The sequence below is a fragment of the Lipophrys pholis genome, assembly GCF_963383615.2.
Source record: "Lipophrys pholis genome assembly, chromosome: 11".
NCBI lineage: Eukaryota > Metazoa > Chordata > Actinopteri > Blenniiformes > Blenniidae > Lipophrys > Lipophrys pholis.
In genome coordinates, this window is record NC_137631.1 from 19,112,896 (window position 1) to 19,132,003 (window position 19,108).

Sequence of the window (19,108 nt, forward strand, 5' to 3'; positions counted from 1 at the left end):
AGAAGGAAAAGCAGGTTAAGCGCTGGTAGCTTGTAGCCTTAGCTACGAAGCCCTGAAACATCTGGCTAACTCTCAGTGCTCACGGTAAATGGCTCCAGAGCTCACTTATTTGAGTTGTGAAACATAACCGGATCCAATGGTGAGTCGTTCCCTGTAACTTTTCCTCACATTCTGTGTTATTTGCGCGCGAGCATTGTGCCAATAGAGGCGGCTAACCTGCTGACTTGGCTCCGCTACGTGCCTGTGTTGTTTGCTAGCTCAGCCAGCACGATTTGTTTTGGTCGTCCAGTGGTCAGACGGAGGTTTGGTACCATCAGGACGTGGCCGTTTTTAACGTGAACATGTCCGTCAAGTGTGTACATTCACGCAGCAGATGACAACGTTTATCTGCAGAAGACGCTGTAGATGTTAAAAAAAACCTTTAGCATGCTAACCAAAGCTAACACTAGCATTTGGTGTTTCTCAGCTTTCAGGCAGCAACTCGTCACGTTGAGGAAACATGTTTTTATGTGTTGACAGATATTTAATTTGAGCCTACGAGGCCGTATGTGGGAATCGAGCTCGAGCGGATATTGTAATAAATGAACGCTGTGTGTGTGTTTACTTTAGGTTTATGAGACTGTGCAGCCATGGGTGACATGAAAACCCCAGATTTTGATGATCTTCTGGCAGCCTTTGACATCCCAGATGCCACAGGATTGGACGCAAAAGAGCCCATCCAGGGGAGCCATGAGGAGGCGGAAAGTCAGCTGAAACACGCAGGGATGTGCCTGGAGGACAGCCTGTTGAGCAGCCAAGCTGTTACAACAGCAGACATCCCTGCAGTAAGTGTTATTGTGAAAAACACAAGTCGGCAGGAGTCTTTGGAAAGTTTCGACGACAGACTTCTCTCAGGACCGCCATTGCAAAATGGATTCACAGGGCAAGAGGCCTCCGCTGACTCTTCAAATACCACAGACCCCAACTTCTCCGAATCATTCGTGTCTGCCTTGAATGGGGAGAGTTCAAGAGAGCTTCCTGGAGAGGCACCTATACAACATAAGCCTGATGGAGCACCAATATTTTCTCGTTCACTTTTACATTTCAGTCCCGTGTCCAGTCCTGAATGCGAAGACACTCTGTGTAATACAGATGAAATGCAGCCAATACAAGGAAGACCCTGTTTCCCGAAGGTTTCAGGTTTTGTGGAACCTTCAGTCCCAGACAATCAGAAGAAAATGGACCTCAGTGTGTTTGATAACTCTACCAAGGACTCTGTCATACCCAAGGATACTCAACAAAGTAGTACAGAAAGTACTCAAAGTGACATCTGTGTTGGTTACAAAGGTGAAAACACTGTTACAGTGCACAGTGCTTTAACCCCCCCTGGTGAAAACCAGAACTCTTCTGATCCCAACTATATTTCAGGAACTGCAATGAATGCTTCAACCTCTTTCTCACTTGCCAAATCTCAGACGTCTAAATTTTCATCTTGTCTTGAAGCACTGGTGGCTCTGAATACTAGAAAAGACCCCAGTGAGCCAACTAGTCACAGAGAGTCATCAGCGGTTCAAAATGATAGCATTAAACCAAGTCCCAAGGTGCCTCTATCTCCACGAAGTCCTAGGAGCCCACTTGAAGTAGTAAAAAGAATGATGAAGCCTCCTGATAGCCCTGTTAGCATCTACAGTGACAGCAGCGGCAAAGCATCCCCTGCAGTGGCATCTGGATCGCCCCCAGTTATACCAAGGGTCCGGATTAAGACGATTAAAACCACATCTGGACGCATTAAACGCACAGCCACTAGTGTAGTACCTGATTCAGAAACGGATGAAGTGCATTCAGCTTATGAATCATCACCTTCACAGAGCATAATTAGTGAGGATTCCTACTGGACTGTGTCTCCTCATCACCCTCAAACTGTAGAGAGTAATGTCGGGAAACAGGCTAAAGGTAACCCAAGAAGCACGTCGGCACCCAAAAATTTGCACAGGAAGTCGGAAGACAAACCCAGGAGGAGGACAGGTGGGAAACGGTCTTCGACTGTATTGAATAATACCGGTGGTCCTGCCAAGCGAACTGTTTCAAATCAGGTGAAGAAACCAAAGAGCGCATCAGCCACAACGGGCCATACTACGAGCACAAACTTCCTTCCAAAAGCCATGCACCTCGCCAGTCTCAACCTGGTCCCTCACAGCGTGGCTGCTTCCGTCGCGGCTCGCTCCACCTCCCATCAGCACAGTCAACACACTCTCTCCTCTACAGTGTACAGTACCGTCCCACTGGTGCATCAGGTGAAAACAACTGCATCTCATTCCCGTGCATCAGTCCAAAACACGGGAGCGGGAACCTTAAACAGACTATTGCATCAAACTAACCCTGTGCCTCCTTATGTGCCCAACTTAAACCCCCCTTCCGAGAGCAATATCAGCCTTCCGCCGCATGGATACCGCTGCCTCGAGTGTGGAGATTCCTTTGCTGTTGAGAGGAGTCTTGCTTTTCATTACGACAGGAGGAGTGTTCACATCGAAGTACGGTGCGCACACTGTGCAAAGACCATGGTGTTCTTCAACAAGTGTTCCTTGTGGGCACACGCACGGGAGCACAAGAACAATGGCAAAATGATGCAGTGCACCCATCTCCGCATGAACCCAATAGCAGAAGGACAAATGTTTGTTCCCATGAGCACTGACCCGGTGAATGTGGGCTCTTTGACCTTGCTCCCATCCTTACCACTCCCGTCATCTCTCAGTGAACCCGTCCTGCCTTTATATCCAGATAATGTCATTCGCCACCCACGCTGCTGCCCAGAGTGTAACCAACAGTTACCAGACCATAATGCACTCGCAGGCCATTTCCAAAGGCTGTCAGGAGATGTTGAAAAACTGGTGAGTACAGTTTACTTACAAACAATGCAGGTCAATGTTCCTTTGTTGCCAACATTGTATTTTATAATGATTATAAAAGAAAAAGAAAAAAATATTGTGAAAGTTGCAGCTTTCAGACTTGTTGACTTGATCATATCATCACATTGGAGGAGTTAGTTCCCAAAAGAGGAGTGACTTCATCATGTGAAAGAGGTTTGGTTACAAATAATGAGATACTGGAAAACACAGAATATTTTAACAACCAAAGGAAGCGGTGCCTCACTCTCAACTCAGCTATTTAAATGTGCATTTCGAAATTGCAGTGCTTTTTTTTCTCTCTCTTGTTTGTGGTTTAATATCAACACAAAGCTGAATTACACTCAATAATAATATTGTTTTCTATGAAGTTTTTTATTATTATTATTATCATTGAGATTCAAGATGTACAACTTTGTTTTCTCAAACACAATAAAAAAAGTGCTGCAGTCATGTAACGGAAGTTAGTTCAGCACTACCACTGTGATGAACCGGTGACCTGTCCTTGATGTTCCCTGCCTTTGACAATAATTTGCTGGGATTTGCTGCAGCAAACCAGGAGCCTTACTTTGGTGAAGCACTCTAAAAGATGAATGGACAGAAGAAATGGAAATCTAATGCTCTAATCCATCATTGTGTGACAAGTTTCCTGTGACTTTAACTGCACTCATATCATGGGTTGACCCAAGCAGAAATATAGAATATCTTCACCAACTCATTCAATTCAAAGAATCCCTGTTGAGGTGCAGTTTCTTTTTTTTTCTTTCTTTTTTTTTGCACTTACAGATAAATTAGGTTTACATCACACAACAGTGGACAAAGTGATTTGTCAAAGTAGAGGTCTTTGGTTTTATGTGACACAGAGACCGCTGTTGTCATGATAATGTGACCACAAAAAGCCTGAGATCATCTTCTAACAATGGCTGAAGTTCATCGATCCCTAAACGCTACAGCTTACAACTAATAGACGTGCATCGTAACATTACCCAATGATCAAAATGACGCCTGTGCTGCACTTAAACAATAGTTTTCAGATCCGAAGCAAAATGTTCGACTATACCTTTTGTCTTTAGGTTTAGATTTAGGATTATTCCCAGGACATAGATGCTATTAGAGCCATGGCTCGATAACCAAGGTTCTGAAATCTACGATGCTCAGTGGAGAAAATAATACATTTGCTAAAAAATAAAATGGAATGATAACATGACTCAGAGTTTTAAAAGGAACACACACATTATGTGCTTAGGACATAAGGTAATAAATCAGCAATTATAAACAACCAGATTAAAATCGTTCAGAGAGTAAATTAAACATTGATTAAAAAACAAAAGTGGTGAAACATGTCATCGTGAACTATTATGAATAATGATTAAATAAATCTTGTTATCGACACTGATGGTGGTGAACAAAGCTGTTTTTGTAATTCTTGGTTTTACAGGCTGGTATTAAGAAACTTGTGGCCCTCGGCATTAAGAAAGTGTTTTGTTTTGTTTTATTTGAGATGAAGCGACAGTCTTCTCTGTTTAGTGTACAGATTCAGGATTAAACTGAGACGTTTCACTATTTCATGAGTGGGTTTAAACAGTTTGCGTTTGGAAGGAAAAGTTTCCAAACTATTCAATTCAGTTTTATTTATGTAGCACCAACTAGAACAAAGCCACCTCACTCCACTTTTTCATCCCAAAAAAATGCAGAGAGAAACCCAACCATTCCACACGAGCCACAGTGGAAAAGAAAAAGTTCCAGACTCAGAACTGGCGGATGTCTGCTTGCAATGTTTGGCGTTCTAGGGCAAACAACAACAACAACGAAAAAATCAAAGATCATTTCAGACTCCAAGCGAATTAACACACCGCAGACTTGACTTCCTTCCTTCTTCAGGGATCCTACTGGACAGTCTATCGGACAGAAACACATAATGTTCATGACCGATGGTGAAACGAGGCTGAAAGTTAATGCAGTTCATTGTTAATTTTATTAAAAAAAAATTTTTTCTACTTGTTTTCTTTCATACCACAGATTTGCGAAATGTGCTCAATGTTGTTACCCAACAAGTGCAGCTTTGGAGCTCACCAACGTCTCCATGCCCATAAGTCCCCTTACTGCTGTCCCGAGTGTGGTGCCTTGAGTCGTTCTGCAGACGTGCAGAAGCACGTCAAGGAGAACTGCCTCCATTATGCTCGCAAGGCCTGGTACAAGTAAGTGATCAAGTATCTCGGGCCTGAGTTAATAACTCCCAATACACAGCACGGCGCTGGAATGATGTGGTGTTTATATTTCCAATTTCCTTTCAGATGTCTACATTGTGACACCGTTTTCAAGACGCTTCAGTCTCAAAAAAGTCACGTGGAAGAAAAACACTGCGAAACTGTTCATAAGTGCGCCATCTGCTCGGCGGTCTTCAAGACCTTTGACGGCTGTGAGGAGCATGTGAAGAGTCGGCACCCTGTTACGACAGTAACTCCCAAGTGAGCCGACGTCTCATGACCAGATTGTTAAAAGTTATAGATTTACTTATATTGGGGATGTTTAACAGTTGTCTCCTTCTTCTTCTTCTTTTTTGTTTTTTTATTTTGCAGGTTAATGTTGCAGTGTTCCTGCGGGATGCTTTTTAAGAAAAAGCAGTCGTTGCATGATCATTTCACCCAAAGTGTCACAAAGCGTCTGTCCTGTGTTTTCAAATGTCCAGAATGCAACTCGGTCTTTTCACAGAAGCAGCTGCTGACGCAGCACTTCAAGGTATGGCCTCAACGTCTGTGTCACAAGATGTTTTACAGCTGCATCTGAAAAAAATGTGGACGACAATGGAAAAGTTTTTCTTTTTCCTCTGTTTCAGTCAAACAGTAAAAATTTCAGATTTTAATCTTTTCGTTTTTGTTGGTTTTTTTGTGACTCATTTAACTTAAATCTCATGGAAATATATCACAAGATCAGATGTTTTTCCTCTTTTGTCAGTTTACAAATTGACTCAACATCTGAAATGCTGGAACATTGTGTGCAGTGTTATCAAAAACAATGCTTTTAATCTTACGATCCGGACATTCAAATACAACACATCAAATCTTCATACCAAAAATAACATTTCTCGTTAGGGCAACCGTAATAAAAACTTGCATGATGAATGAAAAAAGTTAAAAAATTCAAAACATTTTGAAAATAGACCAATGATTTGTGTGAAAGTTGTGTGCAAAAGATTGCGTTTACATTGAGTCTGAGCTGCGCGGTTAAATGCATCTGGCTGTTAAAAGTGAACGATTAATCGACTTGTGTGCGATGATGAAGATCAGATGAAGTATGTGTTTTGTTTTGTAGGCTGTCCATGTCGGCATAATAACACCGGAAATTGTGAAGAACCATGAAATGGACACAACGGACCAGGAACTGGATTCACATCCCGTCCCACAGCAGAAGAGTCACTCGCTTGTGAAGCGCACCGAGAGTCCCAGGAAGAAGCTCGAGCTGGACAAAGGGCCTCACGTGAAACTCACCTGCTGGACGTGTGGCGAGTGTTTGCAGAAGTTCCCTGATCGAGACTCTTTTCTCGCTCACATGAAGGCCAATCACAGAAAGGTAAAGGCAAATTATATTGGAGTGTGTTTGCAAGCGTCCCGAGACCCGCTTCTCTCGCAGACCTGGCTTGTTTGGTGTGCGCATGGAACCGCGTTAAAGACTGCACTGAGGCTGCGATCACACCAATGCTTCAGATTCCAATGGGATTTCAGATAAATCTAACTTGAAACAGTAACATTGAAGGGACAAGCTGCGAATGTTTTGCAACATTTCCATTGCCTTTGAGACAAACAGTTCTGACTTTGTATTGATTCAGTCATTCTCACGTCACACACAGACCGTCAAACCAAGTCCACTCCGTCTTTGATTTGATTAAACTTTCTTTGTCAACAGTCGGGGAAGAAGTTTACGTGCCACTATTGTGAGAAGGCTTTCAAAACTGCAACCAGCATGAAGAGGCACATTCGCACTGAACATAATGGGAATAAGAGAACCTACACTTGTTGGTAAGATTTTAAAAACTGTTTTGTTGATGGTCGAGTGATTTATTATTGTTGAGAGCTGCATGAACACTACCTACATACAGGCATAACAGAAGAACTGATTGGCTGACGGGAGATCTGCTTTATTTGCTGTCTGAACGGCCGAAATAAGACGCTGCTAAAGAAGGGGGATGGAGGAACAGGACTCAAATGGCTCCTCCATCAAAACCCCATAGATAGAAAGTGTTCCAGATGAGAAAAGAAACTGCACGTACTGTGGGCAGCAGCAATTTGCAAAGTCCATAAAAAGACCGAGCGCCCTATGATGCCGTCTGCTGGTTCCATGTGTCCTGACAGAAGCTGTGAAAGATGCACTTCAGCGTTTGTTTGACGAACTGGAAGTTTAGCTCAACTAACTGTGGATTAAATGACATGAAGGTATTGAGGAGCGTTTCTTTTGTTCTCTTTACAGGTATTGCACGGACAACAAAAAAACCTTCAGGAAGAGTGTAACGTTGAAGAACCACATCAGTCTTATGCATGGAATTAAAAACCCTGATCTCAGGCAAATGCCAAAATCCTCCGTCCAGGACTACAAAAAGGCTTTTGGGAAGGTAGCCATTTGTAAATGTTCAATGCGAAACGCATGCATGTGAAAAAAATATAAATGCTCCATAGTCCTTACTATTATTCAATTTGTTGTTTTTATGATTCCCAGGGGCTTAAATCAGCAGCTCCGGCTGTGGGTACGCAGACGGAGGGTCCGGAGCCTGCTGGTGGTCTCGGGGCTTCTTCATCAAAGCGCCCGAAAACCCAGTTCCGGTGTTCAAAGTGTGGTTTTGTCACCGACGACAGTGCACAGTTCCAGCAGCATATACCTCAGCATAAAACCGATGAAAACACGCCCCAGTGCCTTCACTGTGGCCTGTGTTTCACGTCTGTGCTGTCTCTCAATAGACATCTTTTTATCGTGCACAAAGTCCGAGATCCTGCGGGGAAAGAGCAGCAGCAGCAGCAGCAGCAGCAGCAGCAGGCTGACGTCAGGGGGCAGGAGCAGGATAATCACCCAGTCCGATCAGCCGAGGGCGATGCAGTGAACGATGGACCGGCGGCGCGGAATGAATCGGAGCCGCCGCAGGAAGAGCTACAAAGTCCTCACTGCAACAAGAACACAGACTGTAACTCAAAACTGAGGTGCTGACGCGCTTCAAAAGCTGCTCCGTCGTCTTCTGTTCTCGAAGTATAACTTACAAAGGACACAGTGTTTTCTTACAAAGGTGGTACAGATGTTTTGGGACTTTCAGAGTTGAAGGCAGTGCAGTATATTGATGCAGATCCTAATAACAGTATTTTCATAATGAATTTAATCTTGCATGTTGGTAACATATTAACCTTGCCTTCCAAATACACCTATACTACGCCTGAAGGATTTTTCTTTTCTTTTCTTTTTTTAATTGTTCCGTCCACCCCAGCTGGAGACTCAGGAATGTCTGTTTTTAGTTGTGATGAATAAGTGAATGGGGTGGATATTCACCTTGGTAATCAACTTAAAGCTCCTAAATCTTGGCTTGAAGTATTTAATCCTAGCTACACACGCATACCTGGATTGTATTCACGTTGACTTTTTTTTTGTTGTTTGTTTTAATGCCATAACTGTTGTAGTTACTTTGCATTACAAATCTTGACTTTTGGTCACCATGTATTACATAACTTAAGTGTAGTCTGAGCATTTAAAAGCAGTATGTCTGTATTCATGCTAAACAGTTACGCCCTCAAGCGAGAGCACATACTATCATGGAGTGGTCCCTCCAATCAAAGCCTGGTAAGGTTGGGCTATAAATACGAGCAAAAGCTTAGTTTGTTTATTTAAATACTATTTTTAATGTGTCGTCTAAATGTTTGTGAGTGCATGTTTTAGTTCGCGTGTTGCGTTTTTATGCCTTTTGTGTGTTTGGGTGGAAATGGAGGTATTACACTTGTGCTGCAGCAGTATTGAAAATACCTCAACTCGCCAGAAATGGGTTTGTTTGTTTGTTTCGTCCTGTTTTGTTTTTTTTCTGGCAAGCCAACGGTCAATGTTATGTCAAATCAGGGTACATAGTTTTGGATAATCTCGAGCAGTCATAAGAGCTGTTGCTTTGTAAATCATGACCTGGAACGACGACTATACAGACGAATGGGTTTGGCGGACGCTCCGTCTTGTTCAGCAGGTTCTGCTTTGTGAATCAGCTCCTCTTGTTTTGTATTGACGAAGTGACAGTTCCTACCTCCAAGGTAAATGGCAGTGATTGTTCAAACATTGAAAGCCTTCGAGAAGTTGCATTTATTCTCGATGCAATGTAGAGATTAGTTTATTAGAGTATGTATTATCCCCCGTTTTAAAAAATTTTATAAATTGTTTTGGGAATGATATTACGTCCTTCTGGTCATATTGACTTATTTGCCTATGTGAACTTTCCTATGAGAGTGCTGTATGAGCTCTTTAATTCTCTGCAAGTCCATAAATGTCCACGCCGCAGCCGTTCAGCTGCAGGGGCCGTGTTATCTGTCCGTCATTAGTTCTTTTTGTAACGTTTGTTGATCGATATTTGTACTTTTGATACTGCGCTAACTGAGGACTTGTACAGGAATGTAATGTGTACATACAGTAACCAAACCTGGATTCACAGCATTTCTTAAACCATTACACTTGTTCAGCATGCAGTGGCCTATGTGCCTTGCTGTTTTGTTTACTTACAAATAAAAATGGAGCATTTAATTAACCATCCGCTTGTGATTTTCTGTGGCGCATTGGCTTCGGTGTCTAATGGTATTTCTGTGTTTCGCAGTGAGGTCATGTACTCTTCGATCGTCACAGCATGTCGGCGAGGCACATGGCTCTCTAATGTGCGCCGTGCGTCCAATAAGCAGCAACTCGTGTTGCCATTAGAATATTTAGCCCGTCCTTTCTCGGTATAACTGCTTTTCCCCGTAATAAGAGAGGAGCAAAGGGATTTTAATTAACTCTTGACAGAAGCTGTGAAAGCCACATTAGAAAGATGAAAGGCACTCTGACAAAGCGCTGCAGAGGAGGATTCCTGTCTTCTTTCATCCTCATCTCCTACATCGTCATGACCGCTTCGATCACTCTTGATCTGACCGAGCTGAGAAACAGAGTTTCAAAGCTCAAAGTCAATCCCAAGGGGAATCTGTGGGCAACAGGTAAGAAAATGGAACACAAATTTTTTGAACCCATTCCACGGTTTTAAATTAATTTTGTGTATTTGGATCTAAAAGGTCATTTCATGGGCAAGAAGAGTGTTGTGGACAGCTCAATTATGGAATCTGCCTTTAAAAATGTTCAATCTGACAGTGAAGTTAGAGCAGTTCACCCCTTGCGAGAAGCTGAAGAGCTTCAGGCACAGTTCCTCCAGATGTTGAAAACGGCTCAAGAAACAAGAGAAAGGGCACTGGACATGTGAGTTATTCTTTATGTTGATATTATCTTTGCCTTTGAACGATAAGCTGCATGTCTCATTATATTTTTCTTCTATTCATTTAGAGGACATCCCGCTTGAGGAACGCTTCATCCAACAGATGTTACAACCTAACTGTGATAATCTGATTTCACACTGATGAAGAGGAGAGTTTTAAATCTTGTTTGGAAAAAAAATAAATAAAAATGCTCTGACAAAAGTGTTTTCTTTTGTCGAATATAACATGTTTGATAACGGTATTCTTTTTTTTCTTTTTTTCTTTTTTTTCCTTTTTGTCTTTTGAAACTTTTATTCTATTAAAAAGAGCAAATTATACATTTGAAGTTTGTGTTTTATTTCCATTCATGCAACTACACGTAGTGGCCAAAGGACTGTCCATGAAATGAGTGGGAAAGAAACTGGGAATTTTAAAATTACACTTTGGAACATTTTTTTGACTGGATGTCCAAAGATGGGAATGTTCCGTTGATACTTTTTGGACTTAATTATTAAAGAATAATATATTTGAAGCCTTTTTTTTGTTTTATTCATTATGATTTGATCCTATGAGTCATAAAAAAGTACAAAAAATATACGAGATCAGTTGTTTTTTCCTATTTTTCTAACCTGGGGCATGACCCAATTAAAAGTTAAAGCAATGTGTGAAACTTACTTGATATGAGTGTATAAATTCTTGCAAAATGAAATAACCATTTAATATTCTTCAAATTTCTGATGTGCAAATGTATATCAAATCAGAAGGAACAACTGGAGCAGGTCATTTATACTATTAAACAGTTTAAAGACTTGCAGATGTGGACGGTTCACAGGTTTTCTGGACTTGTATAAAAGTGACAAAAGTTTGCAAAAAGGCCAACAATATTATAAAAACTATTTTAAGGATATAGAATTCAAAACACCTTCCCTGTAATATACCTGAGAAAAAGTAAAGACACGGTCGTGACAGAGGACATGTACGTCCTCAAAATTTGAATTGCACTAGGGGGAAAAAAAACCAATTACCAGGAATTGTTTTAATGCAAATCATCTAAAACAAGATTTTGGATGTTAACTTATTTGATAGAAAAAACGGACTTCTACTGAAAGACTAAAGAACACGTTCTATTAAAGGTTTAGAAAATGTTAAGATTATTAGGCAACTGACACCAGCTACATGAAGCATAAATATACTCATATAGGTATTTAAATATTTTCGAGGCATCAATTTATTTAAGAATGTTTGCGGTTTTATGAGGTATATCATTTCACGTAGTTCTGTTTATGAGGAAAATAAATGAACATTTTATTTTTTTAAAAACATTTTTAAGGCTTCATGAAATTTGTTGAAATACATTTAGAAAACGAAATATTTTTCACTAAGTAAAAAGTCTTCAGTTTCATGTTGATGAGAGGGAAATATAGCTGCTGTCCGAACCTCTACCTCTAGGGGGCAGTGTTACACCTTCACGCTGAAGACAAGCTGTGAGCAAAGAAAGAAGAAAACACACCGCGTACAGCTTCCGGCATTAGAACCATCGTGCGCTGTGTGTGTTTTTAGAGATTAATGTTTTAAAAAACGACAGTTATGCCATTAATAGTGATGTGTGGCTACCCTTGCAGTGGCAAAACACAAAGGGCAGAAGAACTTAAGGGGTATTTTGAAAACAGCGGCCCACGGAAGGTTCACGTTGTCGGAGATGGCGGGTTGGATGTTGAGAGAAACACAGTTTACTCAGGCAAGTTGATTTACATTTTGAAATATATTTACTGTTCATACCACTCTGTTGGCTTCCTTGAGGTGGAGCTGTGGTAATTAAAGAGGAGGAAGTGTTGGGCAGCAGGTGACAGTGTATTTATGTGTCTGTCCAGGGTGTGTCAGCCTAAATTCACGAAACATTAAACTGAGTTTGACCTAACAATATACGAAGTCTCCCTTTAAATCTGCACATTCTGACACACAACTGTGCATCATTTCGAGGAATTCCTCTTACTTCAATGACACAGTTCAGTTCTCCCATATAACAGATATGTTTACACCAAATGATAACCCCCAACAAAGGAGAGCAAATGTGTATTTTCCAGCATCACAGTCTCCATTAAGTCTAACGTGAAACAGGTTTCTAGAAAGTAATCCTGCACTTCTCGGTGTGTTTGTTCCAGATTCTCAAAAGGAGAAAAATGTCAGAGCATCTCTGAAAGCTGAAGTAGAAAGGTGAATGTTCATGTCTAAGTATTACACTTGAACAGTATTTTCAAAAAACCTTTCTTATACCGTTTTCTTTTTCTTCTTTTAGGAAGGTCAACAAGGATGACATTGTTATTTTGGACTCTTTAAATTATATTAAAGGTAAATTTTAAAAGAGTGTCCTGCACTCAGTGAAATGATGATGATGATTCTTGGTCAAATATTTGGATTTCTGTTCAAAACTGAGATATGTTACAGGTTATCGCTATGAACTGTTCTGCCTCATCAAACACGCCCAGACGCCACACTGCCTGGTGAGAGCGCTGAACAATTCACTTACATGGAGAGGCTTTCTGATCTTATACTCGCAAAACAAACTCAAAGGTCCCGCTGTTTTTTTTTTTTGTTTGTTTTTTTTGATGAAGGTGTACTGTTTGACATCACATGAACAGAGCTCGTCGTGGAACACCAAGAGAGACGCTGCTGGGCAGTACAACCAGGACATGTGAGTGAAAAGAATCGGCACGACAGACACAACTTATTATAAGACACCGACAGGAAAAGGAAAAGGAAAAACCTTTTGGTCTGTGTTGTGTTTTAAAGCTTTGATGCATTAGTTCAGAGATTTGAAGCGCCAGACTCCAGAAACAGATGGGACAGCCCGCTTTTCACCATCCTGAAAGATGACCCGCTTCCCTTTGAGGAGATCTCTGATGCACTTCTCAAAAGAAAAGCACCTCCACCCAACCAGTCCACTCAGAGTGTAAGTCTTCGTTGTATCATGCAATCCTCGTCTTAATAGGACGTTAAGACTGGATTTATTGTTTTGTTTTGTTTTTTACAGCAACCATTGTCCTCTTCAAACTTCTTGTACGAGCTGGACAAGATCACACAGGACGCGTTAATGGTACGTCTACATATCCTTTTTTCATTTCTTGTCACTTGTCAATCCCTAAAATAATCTCTAACATATATATCTTTTTTTTTAATCTGTCCATCATATTTCTCAATTAGTCGGTATTTATTTGTAACCAGTGGTTAATTCCAGTAGATCAGTTCTTACTTTTATCATGCAGCCATTTTCCATCCTGCTTCACACTCACGCAGTCACACTCTTTTACAGTCAAAATTTCACAAGCAGATAATAAGGGAATTCAGCACAATAGGAACAATGTTAGACACAGTAACAGAAGGAAAACACAATAATTGCACAATGAGTGTGGGACAAGATCTTAAATGTGCCTTTAAAAACAAACTTCGATATAATTTATCTCTTAGGATATTTCACTTTCCAAGATGACCCAGGTGATAAAGAACAAAAATCAAAATTAAACGGTTGAGATGTCAAATGTTTAAAACGCTTTGTTCAGCAGTGTGAAGATTTGACTTCATGCTGTTGATTTCCAGCCGTCAAAACAAAGGTAACCGGCATTTATTGCTCACTGGAAGTTTCTAGGTCAATACTTTGAAATAATCTGCACCGTGTTAAGCTTGAATTGGCACTTAGTGATGTCTTCCACTCAACAGAGGCACTTGTTTAAGGCAATTAAACCGTTATCGACTTTGTCTTTTTGTTCCTTTTTTGGGGGAGGGGTCATTATTCAGAATAAAAATTTTCAGTCCATCGATTTAATATTGACAATAATGTTAAACCATTACTGCGTAAGCAGATTGCCGTTATCAAAGAGCCTGACAAATCTACCACACACGTCACATGAATGCGTCACATGAATGTGACGTAAGTAAGAAATCAATGAAGCAGAGAAGTAACTTACTGGTTTCCAGTAATTAGCCTTCAAAAAGCAATAAACAAAGTCAATAGGCAGGCAAGTGAGTGTTTTAACTACCTGTGTGTGTGTGTGTGTGTGTGTGTGTGTGTGTGTGTGTGTGTGTGTGTGTGTGTGTGTGTGTGTGTGTGTGTGTGTGTGTGTGTGTGTGTGTGTGTGTGTGTGTGTGTGTGTGTGTGTGTGTGTGTGTGTGTGTGTGTGTGTGTGTGTGTGTGTGTGTGTGTGTGTGTGTGTGTGTGTGTGTGTGTGTGTGTGTGTGTGTGTGTGTGTGTGTGTGTGTGTGTCAAGGCTGCTACACAATAAGAAATCACCCGTGTCTTCGCTATCAAGTGCGCTCATTTCGTAATGGGTCACTTTTCTACTTTACACTGATGTATGTTCATGGAGAATTAATGTTTTTAGTATTTATTGTTATTATGAAAATGAGATCAGCATGTATGGTTTGTATTTTAATTATTACTTTGATGCTTGTTCGCCTACGGAGTTGTGTTGTTCGGTGGCTGCATTATGTTCTTTCTGTAATCTGAGAGAAAAATTATTGTCAAATCCTTTCAGGCAATATTTAATGCACAGAAGACGAGTGTCCCCGGGGATCTGATCTCAATTCCTGGAGCAACAGAGAAGATATCCTTTTTCCTTCTTAATGTACACCCCTTCACATGTATTACTGATATAATGCTTTGATTAATCTTTTCACGTCCTTTGGTAGTTTGGCGTCAATACCATACCGCAATGTGTGTGTATGTGAGCGCTGATGACTTTCTGGATATCTGTTTCACCAAGTCACATTTCCTCACCTGTGGGAGGCAAAGTATAAAAGACCATCAGGAAGCTCAAATGAAAAAAAAAAAAAAAACAGCAACCAAGTAGCATGAAAGGTCTCGCCTGTAAAAGCATGCTGTGAGATGATTGAGAAAATAACCGGAATCGACAGATGAGTGGATGTTTATAGGCAGCAGTGTCGTGCCTTCTCAGAACCACCACTTTGATTTCCTCCTTTGAATGTGTCGACGTGCGCAAAATGTTATTTGAAAGCACATTAGGCAGTGAGTCGGTCAAACTTTAATTACAGAACCATAATTGCAGTTTGAAATGACGTCAGTGACAGCCTCGTGGCTCTTTGTTGTCTTCTCCTCACCAAAGGTTGAAGCGTGATACTGCGACCTTTTAAAAAAACTAAAAACTTTTGCTTTACAAATTGTACTTCTGACTAAAGCAGGTTTGTGGGATAGGAAAACCATTAACCTTAACCTGGCGTTAAACATCGAGCTCACCAGAAGCATCAACATGGCGGAGTTGCGGAAATTCCGACGTCAGTTCATCAGCTACTCGAAGTTGCACCCAACGGAAAACACGGGACAGATTGCAAACATGTTTGTGCAGTATTTGAATAAAAGTCTCCACTGACATTTCACAGAAATGGCTTGTTTTCTTTTTAATCTGGAACAAATAAATATACACAAAGATTTCTTATTGAGATGTTTTTAGGTCAGTGACTAGTTTGTGTACTTCTGTTGAAAATATGGACTGGAGAGATCAAAAAGTGATTCACCCTCCTCCCCGTCAACTTTGTAATTAAATAAGACAAAAGTTAGAAATTCTGACATTTGTCATATAAGTGCAACTTTTAATCCATTTACACTCTCGTCTGTCAAAGAGTTTTCCGTCTTAGGACTTTCCAGATACGTTTCTTTGTGCCTCTGGAAGCTTCTGTCAATGATAAAGTTTGCATGAAGTCAGTTTCGGAGCTGTTGAACCTTGACAGAACTTTTCTTTTCAACTGTCACTAGAAGCTGGCGGATCCACGCCAAAAATGATGAGGAGTCTTTTAGGTTTAGATTTGTTTGGATGGGTGAAACACAATCACAAGTAAAAAACCGGGTATTGCATCGAAGGAGCTGAAGGAGCTCATCTGGAAGAAGGGACCACATGTAGATTCGTTTCAGTAAAGTTAGAAAAAGTGAGACGCAAATTCCAGAACTTCTCTGAAGAGCGATACTTAGGTCCAGTAAGTAGTACTATTTCCTCATAGTGAAAATATCATGGGTTCAAATACTGGCTTGGCCTTTCTGTGTAGAGTTTGTATGTTCTGCCTGTGTGTGTGTTAAGTTTTTCTCCAGGTACTCTGGCTTCCTCCCACGGTCCACAAAACCCATGTGTTTAAGGTTAAAAGGTGATCCTAGAATTGCCCATAGATGTGATTGTGTGTGGTTGTCTTGTCGCTGTGTTTGCACTATGAGGGCTCACCAGCCCCTCACGGTAAAAAGGAGAGTTTTTCCATCGTCCATATCCATTTCATCCTGAGGGTCAATGGGACATGGAGCCAGTCCCAGCTGACGAATCAAGTTGCACCTGAGACAGGCCCACCGTTTGCTGCTTTGAAGGTACAAACCGGATTATTCACACTGGTTACATCTTCATTCATCCATCTTTATCCAAGCTCGGGCCCTAGGGGAGATGAAACCAATGGAATAGTGAGAAGCACGAGTCCATCACATGAGAATTCTGTCAAGCATGGATTTGGGTTGTAGGATGAAGCGAGAGTTCCTGGAGAAAATCCACGTGGGCGCAAATTACAGGAAAGCCCTGGATTGGATTTGTTCCAGAAGCCACTTGCAGTGAGCCTCATGGGCTCACCACTTCCACCATGCCTTCCCCTTTGGCTGACATTGGAATTGATTCATTTTCATGTGTCACTTTTTTTTCCATCAGTATTGAACTGGCTCAAATGACCCTAATTCCACCTGTGCTTTGCTCGACCCCTGTGGAGCAAGCTCGGCAAACAGTGCCTTAGTTGTTCAGGAGCTCCTTGTTACTTTGAGGAATTTGTAAGCAAAAAATGTTGCTGAGTAAAGCTCTTTCAACAGTTTTGCATTCATAAGAAGATTGCCAGAACATTAAAAAGAGGTTTTTGTTGTTAACTAGGGTTTGTATTAGATTTCCCTAGACTGTAGCTAATTACTGTTCTTTCTAGGATGTTTACAGTGCCTACAGAACATACCATTCCCTCCATATGATGGCTAATGACTTTTATAAGCCTTTACATAATCGTCTTAGGGTCTTTTTTACCACATGATGGATGGATGGATGGATGGATGGATAGATAGAAACTTTATTTACCCAGAGTAATTAAGGCATCACAAAAAGCCACAGTCATCATTTTCATCATTGTGCGCTCTTAAAGAAATATCGACTCCTAAGCTTTGAGAATTTCAAATCATTTCAAAGTGCTTGCTTGATATATGAGCCTGTGCATGGGATGGCCCCACTGCCCCTGGGGGATTTTATTAAAAAGAGAAATGGAATCACTAATACAAGGTCATATATCAGGGGGATTGTGAAGTCAAATTTTGAGATTTCCCCTTGGCGGAGAACGCCTTTATCTATTGCCGTTTACTCAAACTGGAATACTCTGAATGAATGATCTACAGCTATCAGAGAAAGCTTTGTTGGTTTTAAGAGACCGAATAACGCATGGCTGATTAACAACCAAACATGTCAACATTAGGAAAAACAGGCACTTTAGCTATTTGCACTGTATGACAGGCTCTACCTATAAAGCACTTCACTTAAATAAAAGCACTTTAGGGAAGAATAATTTTTTTTACTATCGTCTTTGTTTTACTATATTGTTTTTATTGTTCTTATATTCTGTAACCCTGTATGTTTGTATGTGTGGGACAACTGATGGAAATTAGCCTTGTGCTGAATCCTTTTGAAAATTAATGCGACTACGCTAACATACACCAAATCAACAAATCTAACTGAAACCAGATACAGAATACAATTCGCATATATAGATATAATACAATAAAAGCAAGTTAAAACTGAGACTAGGATTCATATAGAACTATAAAAGTTCAAACTAAACTATGCATTTGTAGGTGTATTTACACATATTATATAATCATACAATTAACGTGGCTTGTGCGTGTTTTGCAGCGTTGGGATTATTGTGGTTCAGTGAGCATAGGTCGGGCAGAGGTAGAAGAAGTCTAAAGTGTGATTCATGGCACCGGGCAGGAGAGATTTCATGTGGCGTTCCTTTAAACAGTGAGGCTGGATGAATTTGTGGCTGAAGCTGCTCTCAAGGTTGTCCAGTGTTTCATGGAGGCGTTGGGAGAAACTGTCCACGATTGTCAGCAATTTTACCAGCATTCTGCTCTCAGCCACCGCCTCCAGCGTGACAAGCTCGGAGCCAACAACTGATCCGCTGTTTTTAACCCTTTATCGGGCAAGTGACCATTTTTGGTAATTTCCACACACATTACATTTGGCACCAGTACTTTGCCTAGGTGAGATCAAGAACCATGTGGTCTTCACCCAGCCAATCAGCAGAGATTACTCTATATCACAGACCACATTATTGTGACATTTGACCAATCAGCAGAGACCTGGGAGGCCTCCAATTTCCTCTTTTCTCTGATGTCAGAAAAAGGGGGCCATTTGGCAAAAGTTACTGTGCATTTACAGTTGAAACATCAAAACTAACCATGGTAAGTTGATGAAACTCACACATTATAATGTTGAGTAGTTGTGCTAAGTCATGAAATAAGTGTTATTTGTGAGCACCTTCATGAAATGAGTGAAATTACAGCATGGAAAATGTGGGTGCCAAATATGATCATATGCCCGATTCACCCAAAAATGAGAATTGGCTTGGTGTGACCTTTTTTGGACATATGCCCGATGCATCTAACCAGTCATACTTAACACATTTTCCTTACAAATAAGGCAATACAAGTTAGGGCATTATGTTTTAATGTTGCTAAATGTTTTTAAAACAGTAATACCTGCAATACAGTGA

At 40.8% G+C, this 19,108-nt stretch overlaps 2 protein-coding genes across 2 annotated transcripts; both read left to right on the forward strand.

The window, feature by feature from the left end:
• Nucleotides 1–9,638, forward strand: znf592 (zinc finger protein 592). The gene is made up of 9 exons (XM_080474575.1): nt 1–139; nt 610–2,867; nt 4,902–5,080; nt 5,177–5,350; nt 5,462–5,621; nt 6,195–6,452; nt 6,786–6,898; nt 7,347–7,488; nt 7,593–9,638. Exons 2-9 carry the CDS (start codon nt 630–632, stop codon nt 8,073–8,075), a joined length of 3,747 nt encoding a protein of 1,248 aa, XP_080330701.1. The 5' UTR covers nt 1–139; nt 610–629; the 3' UTR covers nt 8,076–9,638.
• A 2,175-nt stretch (nt 9,639–11,813) lies between these two features.
• Nucleotides 11,814–15,718, forward strand: kti12 (KTI12 chromatin associated homolog). Its single transcript, XM_080475981.1, has 9 exons — nt 11,814–12,065; nt 12,490–12,541; nt 12,624–12,676; nt 12,773–12,828; nt 12,940–13,019; nt 13,118–13,277; nt 13,359–13,421; nt 14,857–14,925; nt 15,565–15,718. The coding sequence occupies exons 1-9, from the start codon at nt 11,915–11,917 to the stop codon at nt 15,706–15,708; spliced, it is 828 nt and encodes a 275-aa protein (XP_080332107.1). The 5' UTR covers nt 11,814–11,914; the 3' UTR covers nt 15,709–15,718.
• Nucleotides 15,719–19,108: the final 3,390 nt, after the last annotated feature.